Genomic DNA, 16,137 nt, shown 5'->3' with positions numbered 1-16,137 from the left:
AGAGCTCTAATCTCTGCTGTTTCTGGGAGATGCCAGCCTTGGCACCTCAGTCTGGCCATAGTTTCAGAACTCTGAGGAAAAGTACATGTTTTTCTAAATATTTTCACACAGTCAGTTCAACAGTACTGAGAAGCACTTACTGGGTTCCTGTGTCTAATGCTCCAGATCTGCAAAACACTGCTAACTACAGTTAGACTGTCTGAGAATTTCTATCCCTTCCTACATAAAAGTGATTGAAGCATTTAGGGCCACATTCAGGCTGCTTGTCTCAGGCGTCTGCCTTGGGCAAGCCAGTTCTCCTGCTGTAAAATTTCAAGGCCATAAACAAGGGTCGCACCCCTGGGCCCTAGGCAACCGAAGTAAGCAGCAGGTTCTTAATGGCAGAAATCTACTTGCAGCCCCTGAGCTCAGATCTAGAGCCCTACACCCAAAGACGTTTTAGGTTCTCAGGTTCTTTTCTGAAGAAGAAACTCTTCAGATGATGGTTTTCCTGCTCCTCATGAAATTTTACAAGCTGTGGAGCAGCTTCAGCTCCTGCAAGTTTCACAAGGTGGCGATCTGCAGCTAACCACCATCTGTACTTGCTGCTCTTTTCATTTGCTCGTGTATTAACTCCGGCTTTTGTTTTTAGATTTAAGCAGTGGCAGCTTAAATCTGAGCATTATTTCTTGTGCTTTAAAGGCCCTGAGCTTCACAATGACAGTATTAGTACAAGCACAGAGGGAAAGGAAGGCAGGATCCGTGGAAGGGATTGCAACAAGGCTGTACCTGCGGCTTCATCCTGGGGTTCCAGCGGATGTAGTAGCCGACCCACAGCTCCAGGTGCCGCATGCTGGCCACAGGGTACAGGACGTGGTTGGAGTAGCTCACATACAAGGGGTTAGTGAAGTCCTCCAGCTGGCTGTTAATGTAAGACCAAAGTGACACGGTCTTTTTTGGAAGGCTCTGTAAGGGAAGGGTTGGAGGAGGCTTTAATTCCCACACTAGCATTTATGAGTACTTAAACAGCATTACATATGCCTGTCATTAATACAGATCTGGTTGCCTTCTTGTAGCTTTAAAAAGAATTCTTCTTTTGATGTGGTTATTGGAATCGAAGCACATGGATGCAGGCAGGCAGGCACGCACACACCCTGGCATGGAAACTCCCTGTGCTTCTCAGCATGGCCCCAGAGTCGCCATCGGCACAAGGGGACACAGCTCAGAACTGGCATGTGAACTCTCGGTGCTTTGGTTACACTTCACCTCTTTAAAGAGGTCCCGGAGGACTTGCTGGAGCAAGTAATGGGTTGGGGGGGGGAGGAAGAAAAAAGAAAAATCCATGTGACTGAAGTCCTGATGTAGTGAACTAATTAGGCTCATGAATAGTCCCAGCAAAATGGAAAGTGCATGAGGTTTTCTTTTCTGGAAATTCAAGCACTGTGGACTCAAAAAACAGGGACTGATTTCAGTATAATGCTATCACTCTGCATTACAGCAATTGTTTCATATTTTATTTTTTAACCAGTGTGCTGTCAAACACAACACTGTCCTCTGGGATGTTAGGCTGCAATGTTTCAGCGATAACATCCTTCATCGACGGGGAGGAGAGAGAATGAGTGTCACTCTGCCTGACTTCAGTTTGGTGGTGAGCAGGGTAGTGCTGAATGGATCTGAAGGTGCACAGCTGCACACAACCCAACTGGAACCAATCTCAAACAAACCTATATCAGAGTGCAGGGCAGAGCTGGCTGATGGGAGGGCCCAGAGCCACGTTCTTTCTCTAACTAGAAGCTCTGTCCTCTCCCAGAAAAATGCAAGCACTGCAACAACGCACACTGAGAACTGTTATTGTTTGTAACCCATGTGTGTAGAATGACAATGTACTCATTAGTTTAAACCTAAAGAAAAAGGGAGGGGAAAAAGGTACCAGCTTCTAGATATAAGTTTATGTTAAACCAAAGGTCAAAGAAAAATTGCATTTCCAACTACTTTGGAGACAGCAGGAGCTGCTGAGCCACCAGAAAGTAGCTGAAGAACTCACTAAAAAGAGGGAGTGTGAGCAAAAGGGTAGTGCTCTGAAATGTAACATCCCCACAGAGAGCAGCTGACACAAAGTGGAAAAGACCCCGAATGTCCCAGCTGTTAAGATGGAGGCTTGGCAGTACCTACAACCAGCTGCAATTTCTTTAGCACCATCTGGCCAGCTAAAGCAATCACAGTACCACGTCTTCATCTCAGAGAGAAGCTCTTACCTCCTTTATTCTCTGCTGCTCACTGCTGCACAGGAATGTCCCAAATAAACAGCTGTACAGGTGGTCCAGGATGGTTATCAGGAAGTACTCGTTGAACTCAAATGCTGTAGGAAACTTCAGGCAGAACCAGAAAATGGGTTGGGATTTTACAACAGTCACAAACTTTCTCCCACAGCCATAAGGAGCTTGCTTGCCTCTCATTTCTAAGACAGCATTTGCCTCTGTTCTGCGGCTGGCTGGATATTTGGGGTCATAACTGCTCCTCCCAGGAGCAAGGGTTTCTCTCTTGGAAAGCTGCTTTACATGTGCAGAGAGGTATTCTGAGCAAAAGCCAGAGGCATGAAAGGTCTGACCACTGTGTTTACACACATTCAGTTCTGCTTCAAGTTGAAGCTTGCTCTGCTGTGCCTGCCCCCAGTGACAGACCATTCAACCACACTGCAAACAAAAGGCTGGAGCATATGTGAAATAAAGCATCAAGGAATGGAAATCCCCTGGGGCCAAATGGGAATAACATGTGTGCCCAACAGAGTGCTTTGCAGAGGGCACAGCAGAGAGGCACCATGTGACACAGATCAGTGGGATGAATGGAGGTGTACAGGGGCTGTGGTTGCTGCTGATGTACAAATACAGACAGATCCATGATGGGGAGAAGTACTGGAGCTCCACAAAGGGGCAAAAGGAATACATGCAGCATACTGCAGAGATGGAGAGGACAGCAGGAGGCCTTCCTCCCTTGGAAAACACTTTTCTCTGACTGCACTGGCTGCAGTTCTCACCTCACCATCAGGATGCCAAGGACAGCAGAATAGAAGTGATTTTAGAGGGTGGTAAATTCTCCCCCTTTCTCTGCTTGGATACAGTACAGCTTCATATATTGTGGCATCTTTTTCCCCATTTCATCCATCATGGTTCATGTTGAGCCTATCTTTTTCAGTGAACTGCCTGACCACTGCTAACACTGGCTTTAAAATACAGTACAGAGATCACAGCAGACATTAAGAAATCCCAGGTTCCACACAGCTGTGGGGAAAACCCCCACTAGCCATTGGGGGTCTCTTCTAAACTGAGGAGCAGTTCCTGGCTCCATAACTCAAGTATCAGTGAGGAGCAATGTATCAGTTTTCAGAAGAAGTCACTTTAGAGCAAATTCCCTGCAGGTTTGTTTATGGGATCAGTGTGAGCAAACGTCTGCATCCACGATGCCAGAAACTTAAATTAGTAGCTCAGGTTACTCGTGTTTCTGAAGATACTGTGGGCTAATTAAGGGTGGTTGAGGTGTCTGTCTCTACCCCACTAAATATGAAGACACTGCCTTTCTGTTTCAGGGTGACATGCTTCTCACAAGCTCACATTTACCACAGCAGCATTCATGTAAGCAGCGCCCACTGGCTAGCTAATCTGACACAAGAGTACATCATGGCCTTCCTGCACAGCTGTGCATTCAGGCTCCCTGCTAAAGTGAGACAGTCAAGACACTTGTCAGAGTCCAACAAAACAAAAGCAGAAGCCCAGGAAGGAGAGCCTGTGTGGGTCCTAGGGCCAGACCCTGTGCCACACTGTGGTACAGTGGCCTTGCAGACGTGCTGCTCAGCAATTTACCTGTCTTGTCATTTGCCAGACACAATCGATGAACTGGAGGAAGACAGGAGAGCGATCTGCATCTGCGTGATTCTTATCTCCATGGCCAACTCTCTGGAACAGAGCACAACAAAGAACATGAGATGCACAGAGTTTCATGGGGAAGCCGCTCGGGGCTCATCTCAGTCACACAAGACTGCACCAACAGATCCAAACAGGTTCAAATGAGTTGATTTTGCTCCTTCCGTATTAGTGGGTGAAGCAGTAAAGGATAGCTACTCCCTTAGTCTTTGAAGTGAAATTTTTTATGATGATATTTTCATGTTAAATTAAAACGAGTTGTTTGAGTAGGGCTCCAGATGCTACGCTGGCACCGATTTCAGCTAATAGCTAAAGTTCAGAGGAAAAAAAAATTAGAATGCTTTTTGCTTCAGTTGCAGCTGTCGTCCTGGCTACTTCAGTAGTAGAGTTTGCTGGATCTAAACACTACCTACAGACACAGCATGTGGTGATAACCGTCACACAGCACCTCGCAGCTTCCAAGTGCTGTACAAACACTAACTGAGCCCATCTCCTGCCACCTCAAGAGATGCAATTAAGAAAGTATCCCAGAAGTAGGCCTCCAACCCCGACCACGCTGTGTGGCCCTGGACAGGAATGCGAGGCATGATTCCTTACTATTAGACAGTACATTAGTGCTATACATTACCCATGAGCTCTAAGCTCTGTACAAAGACCGAACAAGAGCATGGAGGTAAAGCAGTTACCTCTTCTTGTAACACTGTTGTCCTCTCAGCAGAGGAAATCAGTACCATTATCTCCTTTGTACAGACAGGGAAGTAAGAATCCTCATAGTGCATACACCAGGTAATGGTTTTGCTGAAGCAGAACCTTAATTACACAGTGCCTCAGTTATACCACTTTCTTCAGAGGGGGGGAACAGCATTTGACTAAACAAATTACCACCACTGCATCTGCTGTAAACAAACCTTGTTCTAGCCTTTGCCAAACTAAATAACCGCAGGAGAACAGCTATAATCAAAACACCATAGGAACAAAGACCAAACGGACACTACTGAAGCATTCCCCCAGTATAAATCATGACAAACAACCAAGTCACAGGTTCACAAAGCTGCCCCTCTGCACACATCCACGATCTCAAACTGCTGGTCTTTTGCCTAAACATTAAAAGCTTCCCCAAAAGCAAAATGTGCCCAAAGAAAATGTGAGCTCAAGGCCACTGCAAAATTCCCCAACCTCTTCAGTACTAAGGTATTTGTTGACAATGTCCAGGCAGCCTTAAAAACTGGACTGAACTGAAAACACAAACTAAACACCCCACTCTTTGCCAATTCCCAGCTTATACTGAACCCAGAGCACACTGCTAGTTTAAGATTGAGTTTAAGGGAGCTGAGAAGGTAAATACTTCCTGTTCCTCCTATCTAAGCAAGGCTGTCTCCAAGGAGGTTAAGACATGATAGCCATTATAGACAGAAAACAGGAGCAGTAGCATTCACCCTTCTTCTGCAAGTTCAGCTAGGAGACTTCTCACAGAAAAGGCTAAACTCCTTTGAAAATCCCTTCAAAGTATACAAAAGCTTTCTGTGTTACGAGCTTTCCAAGGGCTCATAACTCACCAGCTGAAATCTGTGTCCAAAGCTCAGCCACTCCTTCTCCACTAGCACTTCAAAGCCCCTGATGGTTCGGTAGTAGCCATCTAACATCAGCAGAGAGAGAGAGGTGAGCTGGGCTGTCCGGTCCCAGCCGTCACTGCAGTGCACAACCACAGATGTCTTCCCTGACTCCACCTTGTCGGCGATTCGCAGGGCTCCAGCAAGAATGAGCTGGGACAAGAAAAAAAGAAGTTACAAAAATGTCTTTGGAACAGAAATTATGCATGACAAACAGCTACTGACAGCATAGGACAAACCAAGGGCTCTATGTGCCTCAAGGAGAATGGTAAATCAGTTCCAACCTCTTTATAACTAGGGCAGCAAATTGGTGTCACCGTTACAAAAATGTGTTCACATCTAAGCCATAATGCAGGCACCCCTGTAAAAAAAACCCTGCATTAAGCTCAGCCATCCTTGGAGAGGTCAGGATTTCAGCTCAGGAGCATTTTGTATCTCAAAATGGCTGCTGCCTTCCAATTGCTTGAGAAGCAGGACAAGTTCTTTCTGTATTAACTGACAGACAGTGTAAGCTGTACATCTTTTAGGACAAAAAGCTTAGTTTGAAGATGAACATTTGTACAAGCTGAAGCGTTCTGCCCCATTCATTTTGATTCTGCTCCAATTCCTGAAAGGCTGAGAAGGCATCAACACCCAACACCTGCTGGTCTGGGCCAGGCAGCAGCACCTGGATGGCAAGGATCCCAGAGCTGAGAGGTTGGAAACAGAGTCCTATGTTCTCAGGAGTGCTTTCATGGTTACATGTTACCCAGAAATACAGTATGCTTCCAAAACACCATCTTTCAATGTTTTGTCACCCCCTCTCTGGTACTTTTTGCCATCTCTTCTAAATTCCCCATCCCCACACACTGTATTTTTGTTGCTTTTAAATTGGAAATTATTAAATTTTCATCTTAAATAATTAAATTTCTTATTATTTGAGGATCTGTCACTGGAGTTAGCTCTAGTGGCATTTCCCAATAGACAGAATGGTACAAACTCAGTTACATCCAGTGGATGCAGACATGCATACCTTGATATGCTCTAGCCAATGAGTTGATTCTAAATTAGACAGCCAGTGAGTCTCTTCAATATTGGGATACACAATCTCTTTCAGTTTTCTCAGGGACTCTCTCATGACATGAATGTTGTGAATGTCCAGGAACACTAATTCTGCATTCTGATAGGCATCCTCACTCTCATAGCCTCCTCCTTTAGCCTGAAGAATAAAAAAAAAGAAAAAAAGCATTAAAATCACTAAGTGAAAGCAGATTTGATATTTTATTCCAATAGTTTGTATGAGCAAATATGAGCTGACAAAATAGCACAGTGTCTATGCTATCTAAAGCACTGGATTTATCTTACAATTGAGTACAAATATATACATGGACACATTTTGTGTCTCTTTCCTGCAACAGTAATGAATGCTGTAATTTTCACTGAATAATATCACATTACAAGCTTTCTTTTTCTCAGTAATTATCATTTATCCCCATTCAAGCTGCTAGCTCATTAGATTCGCTATTCTGTCATTTACAAATTTACCATACTATTATAGAGGAGTATATCCCACACACTAATTGCCTTTCTTAAGTAGTGGAAAAGACAGATTAAAAAAAAATCAGTTTTACTGCAGCAAAGTAGTTCTACCATTACAACATGGCTCAGAGTGATGGCATGAGACACAACAGCAGAAATATCACAACAGTGATACTTCTGGACATTAGAGAACACGAGGTAATGTTCTGAAATTAAAGATCACAATGCCTTATCTTCAGAAGAGATGAGCATTCCCTGCTCCCATCAAGTTTAACAGGAGTTCTGAAACTCTCAGAGGAAGCAGATTTCCAGTCATGTGATTTGAAAAACGGTGATGCATCAAATCCAGCATGCTGGAGTCTGTATCAGTATCCGGTTCATCTTTAGGCCTTGATTTCTCCCTTTTAGTCTCATTTCAAGTTATGCATTAAGGGGGAATGGTTTTAAACTGAGACAGTGGAGGTTTAGCCTAGATATTAGGAGGGAGTTTTTCATACAGAGGATGGTGAAGCACTGGAACAGGCTGCCCAAGGAGGTTGCGGATGCTCCATCCCCCCAGGCCAGGCTGGATGTGGCTCTGGGCAGCCTGGTCTGGTTGTTGGTGACCCTGCACATAGCAGGGGTTGAAACTACATGATCACTGTGGTCCTTTTCAACCCAGGTCATTCCATGATTCTATGATATCTACTGATACTAGCGCAGGTGCAGAAGTCTGACTAATTAATCAGATCACTCTGTATGTATTTTCAGTGGAAACCCCTTCGTGATTCTCAGGAATAATTTGAAACGTTGGTGGGATGTGTGTTCTAAATGACTGGATTCACAACTCTTGTAAAAGGAAACAAAAGAGCTGACCTTATTGGCTACAGCATTCACACTAGGCCTTGCATCGAATATGAAGATTTTATGGGATTGAGCATTAGAATCCATGATGGCTTGTAGGTACTTTTCATCTTCCTTGCTTCGTTTGCCACTTACTCCCACCATTGGCTGGCTACAGCGAGTAATTGTTGCTTGACTTTCTGGGTGAATCCATGACAGTACCTTCAGAAACAAATGAAAAAGAAATGAGGGACAATAAGGATTCATTAAATGAGTGTTCTACCTACAATGGCTTGTTCTGGGAGCTTTCCCTACACTACCTGGTTCCAAAAGGCTGGATTTTATTAAGTCATGATCAAATGAACCAAATGTACTGCATTTATTCATTCTGCACTTATTCATTCTGGTTACAATGCCTAAGTCAAAACAAACAGGAGGTGATTGAACAGGATTAAGTCTGACTGTTTTCTCACAGTTGTGTGAGTCACAAAAACACCTTCACAGTCTGCCGTCACTGGGCTATGTCTCACCTTATGTTTCAGCATGTCAAAGTTAAGAACTCTTGGAACAGATTTAATTTTCTGTAAGCATGAGAGGGAAAAGTACATTTTCAGTTGCTGCTGCAATAGCCATCATATTGCTGTCTTCTGTCTTAGTTTGAAACAATGCACATTTTCACTAAGAGAACTGTTAAGTATTCCTCTGTCCTCAAGTGTCAGAGGAGGCCAGACAACAGTAAACAACCAAATAGAGCTACTGTGTGTCCCAGGAACTGAACTGAGATTCAGTCTGGATTGTGCTAAGCTATCTTATCTTCTCCTTTTCGTTTAGTCTACATCTCTTTCACAAGAGTAGTTCCAGCAGATAATGCTGTTTTCTAACTCCTCAGACATGTTGCTGTCACTTTTATTATCCATTGACCATTTATTTGCTCCCTGGAATCCACTTAACCTGATCTTAGCATTATTTATGGCCCAAAGGTATGTAACAAAACCACACCAAAGTGGCTTTTTTTGTCACACTCACTGGTATTCGTCCTCTTGATCTGAAAGATGCCACTCTCTTTAATTCTTCATCAGGAATGTTTACGGGCACAGCTAGAATGGCAGGGTATGTATCACACAGCTCATAGCGCTCATTAATCTTGCTCAGCCTCCAGCTTTCGTTGGGAATTCCCTTAAGAGGAAACAACAGCAGGTTAGCAAACAAGTTGCTCTGAGGCTTCACCACAGTTAAATTCCAAGACCAGAAATCCAAGGCAACTTTGGTTAACAAAGGGCATTTAGAGCTGGACCCCAGGATTGCATTATCTTCGCAACTTGCATTTCATGCCCCTTTCTGGATGGGCAGATGTTTTGCTCAGGTTGCTGAAGACAAAAGAAAATTAGAGGACTGCAGGATGGTTTGTCCAGGATTAACGAACCGTAGAGGCTGCAGATGAAGCAAGAGATGAGTTGGTCCCCCAAGGGCTTAACATCTTTAACATCTCTTCTGCTTCCATGATGGTGTTACAGGTGAGCAAGGAGCAGGGCATCAGCAGTGACTGTCAGCCCCCACTTCTCTGGCAGCACTTAGCTCAAATAGGCTGGGTGGCAACTGGGGATGGAAAGCAGAGCTACCAGACAGGATGGAGGAGAAGTCACAGAGTGCACACAAGCACACCGCTGAACGCAGCGTGCCTGGGAGGAAGCAACTCAGCACCGTCCAGAACAGCAACCCCTAGCTCACAGCTGAAGCACAAGAGTGAAGGTCCTGAAAATCTGTAGACTTAGTTTCACCAATGTGCAGAGGCAACAGATCAAAATGGAATGGCTGCTACTGTAATGCCTGCAAGGAAAGATTTAAACAGCCACATGCTGCAGCAGGGTGAGTGCTGACTCTGAGCATCAGTGAAGAAAGCTGTGAGAATACAGATCTACTGCAGGTCCTCTGTGCATATGGGCAGGCTGCTAGGCAGTCAGTCTTAGAGAGAGATCAGCTTTTAAAATAATACACGCTTTTGTTCTTAAAAACAGTATTTCACTTCAAGGAAGGTGGTGGGTGACTGGTTTCCCCTGCCATGGCTCCCACAGGAAATAAATGACAAATCTAACACAAGTCAGATGAGCTGCAGTCATACGGCTGACCCACACAGACTGCATCCAGTTCCCCAGCAGAGCGGTGAGTCACGCTGTCAGAACAGGTCACCCTCAGAAATCTGAGGAGACAGACCTTGTGCCTAATACTGGTCACACCCAGCTTGTGAACCTCCTCTGGTCCTGGGGCACACCCTGGGAAGGAAATGCTACTACAAGGAATTAGCAAAACCATCAGGATCATGAGTACACAGAAAACTCGGAGGAAGATGGCTTTGGTGCTGTCTGAAACCAAAGTTGCAGAAACTATAAACAAACTGTGTATGCACACAGCTCAAGCTTACTGATGGGTACAGCATGCTCAGAGGCCCACCTGCTGTACATACGAAGGATGGGATCTCCTGGTCCCATTCTAAAACTGTTCTCAGTCCTATCCTAATGAGTATGTGACTGTGCTGCAATGTGTTCTGTATCTTCTACTGAAACTCACTGAAAAGATTAAGCAATGTAAAGCATCTTCACTGCACCACGAAGACTGGCTTCAGTGCACACTGCTTAGTCCAGAACTGCCACCTCCAAAGCTCAAGGTCTTACAGACACTTTTTCTGCCAAATGAAATTTTGCATCTGCAATAACCCAGGCCAAGAAAATCCATGACAACCCCCAGAGAAAGAAAAGAGGGTGCATGTCACTGAGCTTTTCATTTCCTTTGAATCATAGGGAATGTCCTGAATCAGAGCACCACCCATAGAGGACTTTGGATTCAGACTGTGACTTCCCCTAAGGATTTGAAGCAAGCAGAAATAAGCAAAGTAGTCTGGAAGAGAGCTGAACTTGCATCTTCCCAGGACGTTTGCTACAATGTGGTGCAATTATTCATGTTGCTTCAGATTTGCAATTTTTCCAGCTGGAATCAATAGAAAAAAAAAACACAATATAAAGCACACTGGCATTTCCTCATATAAGATGCATTTCACTGTTTACTGGTAAGTTGTAAGTCTACTTGTGATCCTTGGCTTGCAGCAGCCTCTGAACTGTACCCAATAATGGTCTGGGAGAAGGCAGGTTGGCCTTCCAAACCTCTCTCGACTCTGTTCCATCGTGGCTCAAAATCACCTCTCCCAGGGTGTAGTGCACATCTGTAACTCAGACTGGCAGAGTTATGAGGAAGTGCTGTGAGAAAATCTACAGAAAGATAAGAAATATAAAATTATAGATACGGAAAGAAGACTGTTGAGATGGGGATCACTGGTAACTCGTGGTTTGAAGAGATATAACACCACCATGAAAAGATGTAAAATCCTAAAAGAAAAAACAAGTGGGCAGCCATTGTTCGAAGGCCAACAACTCAGACATCCTGTGTGTTGGTGTTGGCATTACTGGTGGAAGAAAGCAACAGCGACTCAACCAAGGAAGGTGCAGATAGGCTGATCCTTCTTCTCTCACATACACCTGCCTGGCCAAGAAAGTCTCCACTGATGGTTTCTTTGGAGTAAGAATTAATACTCAGCCCAGTAGTTAGTTAAATCCAAGTGCTAGCCAGTAAGTTTATATTTTCAGTCTACTGGCACAGCCTCTTCACGCATGGTGAAAAATGCTCAAATACACTCACTCAAAAGAATGACTGAAGCCACGCCTGGAACTTGCAATGAAGGCAGTGCTCGGGAGCACTCCTTATGGCCACATCATCCAACCATACAGACACAGTCACTGTGTCATCTCCATGCACAAAGAAAACTCAATTTCCCTCTGGCTAGTCATTCACACCTTACTTTCATCACCCATGTTCAGTTATCACTTGACCTACATGTTGAGAAGACTGGGTTCACTTCATCTGCAAGTTACAGCGGCTAAGACAAGCCAGCACAGCACTGAAATCAGCACCTTGCAAAGCATACACGCGTGTTTAAATTTAAACACATGATGATCTTTCACTGACTGGAAAAAACATCAGGTCCTTGCAAGACATCTCTCTCTACTAGACCTAGCAGACTGATTCTGAGCTTAGCCCATGCAGCTGCAGCAGGCACGGCAAGAAGGGTCCTAAGTTACCTACAGCCCTTCCTCTCCCAAAATGGATTTGGCCCAGGAGATATCAAGAAGCTGAACATTTCAGCTCACGCACATACCTGCACCAACACAGGCTACAGCTGCCAGAGCCAAGCTGGTCCCTCCAGCTGTGTGCTCAGCCCACACTGTCGTCCCTTAGCACAAGGGAAGTGACAATCCTTTTTGCAGCAGAGATATACCTCACGTAAGCAGGACTGCAGTTAAAACATGGGACATTTAACAATTCAATTCTCTTTATTCTCTCCGAAATGTACCCAATGTTCCCCTGTAGGTCTCCGTTCTTATGCTTTACCTTTCCTACTCTGGCTTGAACTAATGCTTGGTACTTTCAGCTTCTCTTCTAAGTTATTCATTGCTATATGCTTTTTCAGAAAGCAGCAACCACAGCCCTGTACTGTGGCTCTGTGGTACTTAAGACCAGAGCATAGAATTAGACAAGCAAGACTTCTGTAGGGAAACATCACACATTTCCAGCTTCACAACCGCTTGTAATATTTTCCAAATCCTCCCCACCTTGTTAAGGAAAATGAAAGCTTTAAGTTACTCCAAAGGCATCTCAAGGCCTTTTGGTTTCAACTGAGCCTTATTCACTTTGCAATTCTGTTTTATACTCTGCCAGCCCGCGTGTAATAAAAATCAGGGAGCAATTTCAGTTTTAAATTTCATTTGCCACATGTGATTCCATTTACTGACTAAATCCCAAACCTCTCTAAGTTCCTTTTGTTCTCCACAGGTTGTTTATTACTCCCCATAGTTTTACACAATCACAGATTTTTAATAAGTTACATATTTCCATCCTTCCCAAGAACACTAGCAGCAAAGTAAAGAAAGACATTCAGTAAGCCCCTAATTGCTACAATCTCTATCATATCAACACACTTTTCTGAAAAAAAATTGATACCACACACAGACCTTGCCATGTCTACCAGTGCAGACATAGATCTTACCATGGAGCCTCATCAAAAAGTTTTTTTCTGGATGCCTTGTGGTTGGCTTCTGCTTTTGCTCTGCTCTCCTCTCTCTGCGTTCCTGCTCCCACAGGGAAATGAGTGGCTTTGCCCAACATGCCCCAAGTTAATGCCTGACTGTTTCGCTGGGTCGCTTTTGCCCTAGGCCAGCTCTTCTGTATTAGTTTTTAAACCAATTCCAAAAGGTCCTGCAGAAAGCGCACATGTCCTGCTTTTCTATTTCTGATCATAATTCATACACTCAGAGACAGGTAATCCCATTATCTGATTAGATGATGCCAGTTCTGTTTCACTGTTAACGAATCCCTGCTGCCATTTCAGGACATAATCCTGATTTACCGTTGTAGCAGTTATTGCTTTAACAGAACCTGGCTGGACAAAGAAAAGAAGGCTAAGACATTCACACAGATAAATTGAGCATCCATAGTTATAAATGCCAAAATTAAATAAACAGACTGAAATATCTTAAAGTTTTGGAGAGGACATAAAACTTCATGTTGCAGGACTTAAATCAATTATAATGAAAGGGATGAAAGTCTCCTCCTGGCCAGATTACAACACAAACGCCTACTGCAGCATGGTTTGCCTCTTCAGCAGCTGGCGTCGGTCACTTCTGGAGATAAGCTGTTGGGACAGATAGATTGTGTGATCTGGAATGGGAACGATGGTGGTCCAGCATGTGTAAAGCTCAGATAGGCCACGGCTGCAAACAAAACTCATTTGGATTCATTTTCGCAGTTATCAATGCAAGCAAATTATTGATGGTGTCAGCATCTGGACAGCAGTTTGGTTTACTGACAGAAAAGCAGTCAGGCTAAGCTTTTCTTGTCCACTCAAAAATGATGCAAGAGCAAAAGTCATTACAAAAGCAGCTCATGTTGCAGCAATGTCACAACAACCAACACGCTGTATTGCTACCTCAAGACTCCAAGACCCTGAGTCTCATCTGCTCGGCAGAAAGGCCAAGAAAAGCTGAAAATCACCTACACGTAAATCTCTGTATCTTTCCACTGTTCAACCAAGCCCATGGCAAATTTAAGGTACTGAGAGTCACAGTATAAAAGGCAATATGAACAGAAAGCCTACATTCTAAAAACTCTAAGCTCACCAGGATTGAGAAACTGGATTAATTATATTAATTATATTAATAACTTGAAATTATTTTCTTCTATCCAGATTTTGTTCAAATGTCCTCTGTGCCTCATCTTTTTTATCTGCAGTTTAGCTGAATGAATGCTGTGCTTTTCAATTGAGATTATTTTGATTGCAAATATCTGGTCTAACAAGTCAAAGTCAATCTGATCACATGAGAATTTGTTTCTTTTGGGGTTTTATATTGTAGTATCACTGCAAAACATATATTTTTCTTTTGCAGTGAAGACAGTGGGGGCCTGATACATCTCACTTTCAAATAGCAATTTAGAAGACAGCGATCTATCTTAGGTAGCTATTTTAGAAGGGAACAAATCACCTCCAACAGTGAAGCTCTCTCTCCCCATCTGTTAATGATAGGCACAGATAGGCAATTTAGTAAGCATGCCCAGATTTTAGAAGACTAAAGCTAGTAAAATGGATTCCCTCTTTAGATTTCAGATGTCAGGAATCAGATGAACAACACTGGGACATAGGTCTTGCCTTATTTTGTTTTATGGGAAAGATCCAAATAAAGCTTTAAATTATATGTTTGTAAACGACCTCATTTTACACAGGAAAATTGACTTCATCCTGACAGATCTGGATGAAGCAGAAGTTTACTGTATCCAGAACAGAATCATCACCAAACTGCTGTTTCCTCAATTTGAACACTGCAGGAAAAGAGCTATTTTGTTGTTAAAAATACAAAATTAAAAAAATCCCCCGTCTTTTTTTTTCCCAGGGAGATGCACTCAGCTTTTTAGCTTGGTATTTCTAGTTGACAGCCTGTCACTATGTGCTCATTAAAACCCTTTGACCAGTCTATTCTGGACACATTAAAACTGTCTGTTCTTCAGACTGCCTTCTACTCTGACTCCCCAGAAAAATGAAGGCATTCTACACTCAGATTTGTTTCCTCCCTCCAGTTCTTGTTTGAGATATCTTAGAGAAAGCTGAAAATAATTAAAACTAATAGAAGCAAGAATAGAGGCATGAAACTCAACAATGAGATGCCCACAAGTGCAAAATACCAACGTCAGTTTCTTACCACCAGCACAACTTGATGACAAAGCAATAGCCTTTTTTCCTACCAAAACCTAAAGTCATCTTTCTGCTGCCTGAATAATCTCTCATCAGTGGATGCTACTATCCCTAAAACTGCCATCATCAATCACTGCACTATGGAGAACAGTGTCCTATTCCGGTCTGCGAGACATTTGTCAGTAGGATCATTCTCTGTTCACACAACCTGTAATTCTATACTGCTGCACAGAGCCTCATTCTGAAGAACAGAGAGGATGAGGAAGGGTATGACACAATACTCACTTGTCTTCTGTACTCCCAAATAGGGTCATACACCTTCCATCCATTTTCTGGAAAAACTTCTTTGTATTCGAATGCAAAAAGCGGCTGAGAAAAAGAAAATGTGCCATTAAGAGCCCATTCAGTGTCCATTTCCAGGATGCTTAACATCTAAAATAAGAATCCTTGATGGGTCCTTTTTTTTCCCCCCCACTGTATTACTTTTCTTTTAAGGTTTTGTTAAAAAGATCAACACGCTGACTGTAGGAGGTCATTTCTTCAACATCATTTATACCACGCTACCCCAGTCTTTCTTGTTTATCACCCAGTACTTCATGGACAAAAGAACTCTGTTATAAGAGAGAAAGAAAAGACTACTTGTGCAAGAACACTCTTACATATTAAAAACTGGATCCTTCCATGATCATGATCCCAGGCAACATGGGTATCCCAGCTTGAACAGGAAGGTTGAATCAGATGGATCCAGAGGTGGTCCCTTCCCATCTAAACCATCCAGTGATTGTATGACTCAATCAGTATTTGAAGCAACAACTGCAGAGTCACAAAATGACTGAACAGATGAACTGCATTTCAGGTTTGGAAGCAGTGCAGTCACCATTAGCTGTAAACCTCTGATAGATGTCACTGTGTTTGGAATATTTTACATCCACTATGAGGATAATCAGAAAGTTATTCTTCATTAACAAAGTAACCCAGGTAGTAGACTTTTCCTGTTTTCTAT

At 43.3% G+C, this 16,137-nt stretch overlaps 1 protein-coding gene across 4 annotated transcripts in view; it reads right to left on the bottom strand.

Annotated features, from left to right (window-relative positions):
* Positions 1-16,137, bottom strand: part of MTMR2 (myotubularin related protein 2) — a 75,328-nt gene that overhangs the window by 13,634 nt on the left and 45,557 nt on the right. For all 4 annotated transcript variants that reach the window (XM_048937288.1, XM_048937308.1, XM_048937298.1 and 1 more), the window contains 8 exons: positions 15,420-15,503; positions 8,873-9,022; positions 7,880-8,068; positions 6,519-6,704; positions 5,453-5,659; positions 3,837-3,929; positions 2,235-2,348; positions 769-945 (listed from right to left, as the gene is read on the bottom strand). In XM_048937288.1, the coding sequence (XP_048793245.1) occupies positions 769-945; positions 2,235-2,348; positions 3,837-3,929; positions 5,453-5,659; positions 6,519-6,704; positions 7,880-8,068; positions 8,873-9,022; positions 15,420-15,503 (1,200 nt within the window). The remainder of the gene's footprint in view (positions 1-768; positions 946-2,234; positions 2,349-3,836; positions 3,930-5,452; positions 5,660-6,518; positions 6,705-7,879; positions 8,069-8,872; positions 9,023-15,419; positions 15,504-16,137) is intronic.

This window comes from Lagopus muta, chromosome 1, assembly GCF_023343835.1.
Source record: "Lagopus muta isolate bLagMut1 chromosome 1, bLagMut1 primary, whole genome shotgun sequence".
NCBI lineage: Eukaryota > Metazoa > Chordata > Aves > Galliformes > Phasianidae > Lagopus > Lagopus muta.
The sequence above is the reverse complement of the archived record's forward strand: the minus strand, read 5'-3'. Positions and strand labels throughout refer to the sequence as shown.